The sequence below is a fragment of the Corylus avellana genome, chromosome 10 (assembly GCF_965113065.1).
Source record: "Corylus avellana chromosome 10, dhCorAvel1.hap1.2, whole genome shotgun sequence".
Taxonomy (NCBI): domain Eukaryota; kingdom Viridiplantae; phylum Streptophyta; class Magnoliopsida; order Fagales; family Betulaceae; genus Corylus; species Corylus avellana.
In genome coordinates this window covers 6,232,103-6,238,814 of record NC_142499.1, presented here as the reverse complement: position 1 = coordinate 6,238,814, position 6,712 = coordinate 6,232,103, and the positions used below count along the sequence as shown (strand labels likewise).

Below are 6,712 nucleotides of genomic sequence, written 5' to 3'. Positions count from 1 at the left end.
CTACCTGTTTGAACTTTGAAGTAGTCATTAAATTTCGAGGAAAATGAAATATATGTGTGGCTAACAAACACCTTATCGTCATTAAGTCGTCAAGTAGACTTTTTTAAACTTGAATGCCATTAAGGCACCGATAGGTCAAGGTCAGAGTCAATAAAAATGAACTAATAATCTATTTACTGTAATAAAATAGATCAAAAAAGTTAAAGAGCCTATTCTGTTGGAGAGAAAAAAAAAAATAGTCAAATTTGACTATTATGGTGAATTTAACTACTCTTTTAAATATGCTCTAAAACTGCATACACTAGAAAAATTTGTTTATTGTTTTTTCTCTCTCCCTCTCCCTCTACCCCTCTCTCTCATCCACATAACAATGGCTAAAAAACAATAAAAATAATGTTAAAAAACAATATTTGAAGAAAGTAGAGAACTGAATAGATAGTCTGTTGTAGTTTGTATTGAAAAATTAGTATCTCAAATACAAAAAGGTGAATTTTGAGTAACTAAAATACCTATTGTTGCTTAGAGCCAAAAAAAAAAAAAAAAAACTGGGGCCCACGTAAGACTTGATAAATTCAAGTTACTTTCGCTACACATTTAGCTTTCCAATCAATCAAAACCTCATTTTTTAGAAGAAAAGAAAACTTACGATAACTCAGTTTTTCCTTTTTTCCGAAAGAAAGGGTTAAATTTACTTTTTTTCTGATGAAGTTTTAGGAGTTTTTCAATTCAAATTCTAATATTTAAAAATTGATAATGTATCTCATAATGTTTTAAAAACTTTTCAATTCAAACATTTTGTTACTAATTTTCGTCAAATTGAACAAAAATCTATGAAATTACGTGTTGTAAACTTTATATATATATATATGAGAGCTTGATATATGCCAACTAGGGCCGAGCAAATTACTGACTAAGCGACTTTCGACCGACACCGACCGTTACCGATTAGATGGTGGACAATAGGCGGCATATTTTTTTTATTCCAAATTTTTTGCTTCAGTAGGCGGAAGAGGTTTTTTAACCGAACCGACTTTTCCGACCGACTTTCGACCGACTTTACCGACAAATTTGCCACTTTTCCACATACCGACGCTCAGCCCTAATGCCAGCTCTTTCAAAATGTAATGAAATGAATGAGAGCCTCACTTAATAAGATGGATAAGGGTAGCTTGAGATGTGGCTACCAAGCACCTTATCCTCGTTAAATGAGGCTCATTTAGTCGTGAAGCTAGCAGACGTTTTTAAACTTGAATGCTGTTGAGGCACATACTTGACCTATCAAAAATCATAGAAAGAGAAGGAAATCCCACAAATGGTGAGAGATTTTGGTGCCCATGTCGGTGATTCAGGTGTTGCGATGGAGAGCTCGGGTGGCCTACTTTTGTTGATCTGCATGATTATCATGTCTCTCTCAATTATATCAATGGCCATCTTTGCTTGTGGTGATGATGATGACCACTCTAGAAAACCTCGCAAGAAAGGAGGCCGTTCTAGTGGTGGCGGCGGTGGCGGTGGTGGCGGCGGTGGTGGTGGCGGCGGTGGCGGTGGTGGCGGCGGTGTCGATGATGGCGGCGGTGGCAATGATGGCGGTGGTCACCACCACGATGCCGGTGGCCACCATGGTGGTGGCCACCACGGTGGTGGCCACCACGGTGGTGGCCACGACGGCGGCGGTGGCGTCGTGGCCACCGCCGCCGGTGGTGGTTTTTTTTAATCAAAAAGGGTAGGCCGGAGAGACCAATTGTAGTTATTCTACCTAAACGTGAATATAGTAGTACCTATTCGCTGGGAGCCATACAGGAGGAGTTTAGACGGTAAAAACCGCAGGCGCTCCTTGGATTCCTTGGGTTGATTTATTGCTACATTCCAGCTTTTATTCTACAGATGTAGATTACTGGTTTTGAGCTTCTTTTGTGTTTGGTTTAGGGTCTCTCGTTTATGAATGTGGTGTCTGCGGTTGTAATGAGTCTGATTTGTGGTCTCCCTTTTGTGCGTGTCCAGTTTTTGCTGGTTTGTTTGTTTGTAGTTTGTTCACTTGTTGAATGAAATATTATTTGATTCATAAAATAAAAATAAAAAAAGTATGGATTCTTGACTTATGTGTTGTATAAGCTTACTTCCTATTCTCTCATGTTTCTTATTTCAGTCAAATAAGAAGAAGGGGAAATTATCTTTAGCCCTCATAAACTATAAGGCTTTGGTACTTTGTCCCTATGAACTTCTAAATGTGATACTCGACTCCATCAAATTATCATTGTATAGTTAACAGCTCCCTTCCATCAGTCAAAGGAGTTAAAATAGACGGTTAATCCGTCATGTGCCAGTCACGTGCGATTTTAATTCTTTTCCTTCCACTTTTGCCAAGACCCTTGGAAGTTCATGGGAACAAAGTGCCAAAACCCTATAGTTCATAGGGGCTAAATGTAATTTCCTCTAAGAAGAAATATGAGGAATAAGAAAAAATAAAAATAAATAAAGAGTCTTGGGGAGAAAATCAATTAGAGTTAATTTTTCGGGGAAACTACATTTTGCCCCCATGAACTACAACGTCTTGGCACTTTCCTCCCATGAACTGCCAAGTGTACTACTTTGCCCCCATGAACTACCATTTTGTGCTCAAAATCCCTTCATTCAGTCAAAGTTGTTAACTCGGATGGTCAATTGTACTGTTCACGACACTGTTCACATGTTGACTGTCTAAGTTAATTGCCTTGACTGACGGAATGGAGTTTTGGGCACAAAATGATAGTTCATAGAGGCAAATTAGAGTAGTTGGCAGTTCATGGGGGAAAGTACCAAGGCATTGTTGTTCATAGGGGCAAAAGGTAATTTTTCCTAATTTTTCTCAAACCAACTTATTGGAGGACCATGAACCTCGCTCGAACTAAAAGTGAGTCCGTCCGAGGTCCCTCGTTAGAATACAGATGGCCAGCATTGATGCAGAATTAGACAAATCACCTTGATCAATAAATTGTTTTATGCCGAACCAAGGAAGGTTCGTCGTTACCAAATCACGAGCAGACTAAACCAAGTCAGTGTTAGAAGATATTGTGATATTATGGGGAATATATTAACATTAATTGTAAATGATAAAATCAAATTAGAATTAAATTTACTGATTTAATTTTATCAATCATACAATTTTGTATTATCTTCACATCCCTATAAATAAAAATTATTTGTATTATATAATTATCAAAGTAATAAGAGTATAATGTAGTCATTTAAGCTTTATATGTGGATGTAGGTCATTGACCGAACCAAGTAAAATTATTGTGTCTCTTTTATTATTTTGTTTATTTATTTCCGCTATTTATTTATAATTTTCTATTTGATTATGAAATTCTTCATGGTATCCCATTGATCGATCCAACTGGTTTGTGGACTTTATTTTGGTTTATTTTGTTTTTCGTTGTTGTACACAAAAAAAAAAAAAAAAAAAAAAAATCACATTCAACAGAGATGGAGGTTGCCATTCTCCGCCTCTGGTACTTCACGTCATCCATTTTCAGCTTAGCACCGCCGCGCCTCCTCTGATCTCTCACGGGCACTTCCCAGCCGTTTTCCTGTTTCCAGGGGCTTCACGGCAGATCTACGTTTTCTTCGGCTTTCCACCAGTTTTCCACCAGCGTCGTCCCTCTCAAAATCTGGCTTCAAACAGCGTTTTCTCTGTCATTCCACACCGTTCTCTGCCACGTCCAGCCGCACCCAACCACACCGGTCTCTTCCTCAGTGCGCCGCGCCGATCCCTGCCTCACTGCCAACAGCCATTAGCCGCCGCTCTCTGCCGGCATCCTAGCATCGGCTCCGGCTTGATCCTTACAACCACCGTCCAAACCGTGCCGCTCATCTGCGCCGATATCTGGCGCTCCCAGCCGTAGATCTGCTGACTCCAATCGCATATCGTGTTTCAGGAGCTAGCTTTCGTGACTCATTGAGAAGATGAAGTGAGTTTGGTTATAGGTTTGATTCACCCTTGTAGATATTCCTATTCTAGTTTAGGAATATGTTATCCTGATTTAGGTTTTTAAACTTATATGTATTTGGTTACGGGATTAAGGTGATTCTTATTCCAATTTAATGTAATCTGCAAATAGGATATTAAAAGGGGATTCCAAATTTCCAATATTAGGAGATTGTGAGTTACTGGGGCGTGCCGTCGGGGAAGGTTGTGAAAAAGGATGGCACCGAATGGAGGTGGACCTGCTTTAGGGTACGTAGCTATTGGGAATCTCTGGAATATTATACATATTTTTAAATAAAATATTATAAGAACGAATTTCTGTAAAAGGATTTATAATTTTTTTTTTGGTAATTATTTTAAAATTTGATTTGTGTTGGAAATTAATGATTTATGTTATGGTTTGTATATTGACGATGGAATTAGCCATGGGAGGCGTACCAAGCTGATCTTTCGATTGATCTGAATAAGCACCACGTACCGGCGACGTTTATGGACAAATTGGCTTATTGGACCGTCAAATCCCTCAGATGGCCCACCGACTTATTCTTTCAGGTTCTTATTTCTTTTTCTTTTTATATTATTTAATCGGACGGCCTCTTTTCTTGCAAATTATTTCAGATTTTGTCTCCACCCGATCGATTAATTAAAGAGCATGTCTTATTTATTATATGTCATTGATTCAAAAGTTTTTATTTTTTTTTATTTTTTTCAATCTTTTTGTCGAGGATTGTTGGATGGTGATTATCTTATTGGGATGGATGGTTGAGGTTCAATGTTTTTTTTTTTTTTTTTTTTTTTTCATGTAATTAAAATTAAAATAATTTGTGTTTGTGTTTGGCAAACCATTCTTATTTTTTGTAATACAAATGAGAATTAATTGATGTGATATAAAGATGAAAAATAGTTTTGTATTTTTTGTGAGAAAAAACAAAAAAAGAATTGATTGATGTGATATAAATATGAAACGGGATTTGAATTTTTTGTGAGAGAAAAGTAAAGAAAATTGTTTGGGTTGTCGAACCGGCTTAATAGTATATCATTGGCTTAGGGTTTGTTTGGGTGAGTGTTTGAGAGGTTTAAAAGTGCGTTTTAACACTTAAAAAATCCGTTTGAACAAAAAAGTAACAGTTTGGTAAAAAAAATTGAAAGCCCTTTTAAGGGTTCAAAAAGCCAAAAACTTTAAAATAAAGCTTCTGCCAAAAAACGTTTTTTACTTAAAAGCTCTATTTCTTAAACGCAATCCCAAATATGCGCTTATAAAAAATTTAGAAAGAACATGTTAGCAGTTATTGCATAATGAGGAAGTTGTGAAACTATTGTTGGCTTCCAATGAATTTGGAAACAAAGTCAGCCATGCTTTCCTGTGTCATTTTGGGCGCATAATTTGCATATTCCCATGTGTTTTTTATGTTTGAAATTCCCTTGGATAGATTAATTAAATTTCCTTCTTCTATGTGTTTGTATATATGTTACAGAGGCGATATGGCTGCCGTGCAATGATGCTAGAAACTGTAGCTGCTGTTCCAGGCATGGTTGGTGGCTTGCTGCTGCACTGCAAGTCACTGAGGCGCTTCGAGCACAGCGGCGGGTGGATCAAAGCCCTGCTGGAAGAAGCTGAGAATGAGCGTATGCATCTCATGACCTTCATGAAGGTATCCAATCCCAGGTGGTACGAGCGCGCTCTTGTGTTTACTGTCCAGGGTGTTTTCTTCAATGCTTACTTCTTAGGCTACATGATATCTCCGAAATTCGCTCACCGTGTGGTGGGTTACCTCGAGGAGGAGGCAATACACTCGTACACCGAGTTCCTCAAGGAACTCGACAAGGGCACCATTGAGAACGTGCCGGCTCCGGCCATTGCCATCGATTACTGGCAGATGCCGGCGAACTCCACCTTACGTGACGTTGTCATGGTTGTGAGAGCGGATGAGGCTCACCACCGCGATGTCAACCACTTTGCATCTGTAAGTATAAAATGATCTCATTGCTTGTTGCAGGTTTTCCCCCTTTAGCTCTTCTGTATGTTTATGGTCTTTTTTTGTTGCAAATGTTGAATTGCAGGACATACATTATCAAGGACGTGAGTTGAGGGAGTCTCCTGCTCCAGTTGGTTATCACTGAGAAGTCTATAATTTTGGGTGATTACATGAAAAAAAGGAGAAAGCATGAGAATTTCTTGACATGAAATAAGTGTTTTTTTTAGAAGTGATGATGGTATCTGGCATCTACATATGGTCTGCTATCAATTTGATTTTGTTGTAAATACATTATGGAGTTACTTGGGTGTGAACATCTCCCTTTTTCACTATGGTTGTAGACTTATATCTGTCAATTAAGGTTGAACATGGTACCTTCCTCATATTTGTAGACAGAAAACTAAGAACTATTTGTAATTCTAAAGGTAATATTGCTAAATGAAAGAGTTTGTGAAAAACGAAAGTGATAAAGATGATTAAAAATTAAAAGAAAACAAAGAGTTTAGGTTACAAATTAAGGATAGGGCCCAAAAGGTAAAGGCATGTTTAAAATCTCTAAAGCTGTTATTTGGCCAAATATAATAATGTTTTCTACTGTCTAAAGTTAAATAGCTAAAAATTCGAAGGAGTTGGTTCAAGTGGTAAGAGTCTTGGTCTTAGTGACATTTCATCAGATTTAAGGTTGAATTCCATTGAGTGCAAATAATTTCTTGAGGCCATTTTGTTGATGAAGTCGGAGTATTACCCGATCTGTGTAGAAGGAGTGCTTTAC

General features: G+C 37.8%; 1 protein-coding gene across 1 annotated transcript; it reads left to right on the top strand.

The window, feature by feature from the left end:
* The first annotated feature begins 1,565 nt into the window (after positions 1 to 1,565).
* On the top strand, positions 1,566 to 6,369 carry LOC132191443 (ubiquinol oxidase 2, mitochondrial). The gene is made up of 9 exons (XM_088511085.1): positions 1,566 to 1,703; positions 1,927 to 2,010; positions 2,147 to 2,200; positions 3,513 to 3,877; positions 4,024 to 4,060; positions 4,133 to 4,213; positions 4,388 to 4,516; positions 5,440 to 5,928; positions 6,026 to 6,369. The coding sequence occupies exons 1-9, from the start codon at positions 1,566 to 1,568 to the stop codon at positions 6,083 to 6,085; spliced, it is 1,437 nt and encodes a 478-aa protein (XP_088367211.1). The 3' UTR covers positions 6,086 to 6,369.
* The last annotated feature ends 343 nt before the right edge of the window (positions 6,370 to 6,712 follow it).

Coding starts and splice junctions, on each gene's coding strand:
- LOC132191443 (XM_088511085.1), top strand. CDS start 1,566: ATGGCGGCGGTGGCAATGATGGCGGTGGTCACCACCACGATGCCGGTG. Junction 3,878..4,023: donor GATATCTGGCGCTCCCAGCC/GTAGATCTGCTG, acceptor ATCCTGATTTAG/GTTTTTAAACTTATATGTAT. Junction 4,061..4,132: donor TATTTGGTTACGGGATTAAG/GTGATTCTTATT, acceptor TTCCAATATTAG/GAGATTGTGAGTTACTGGGG.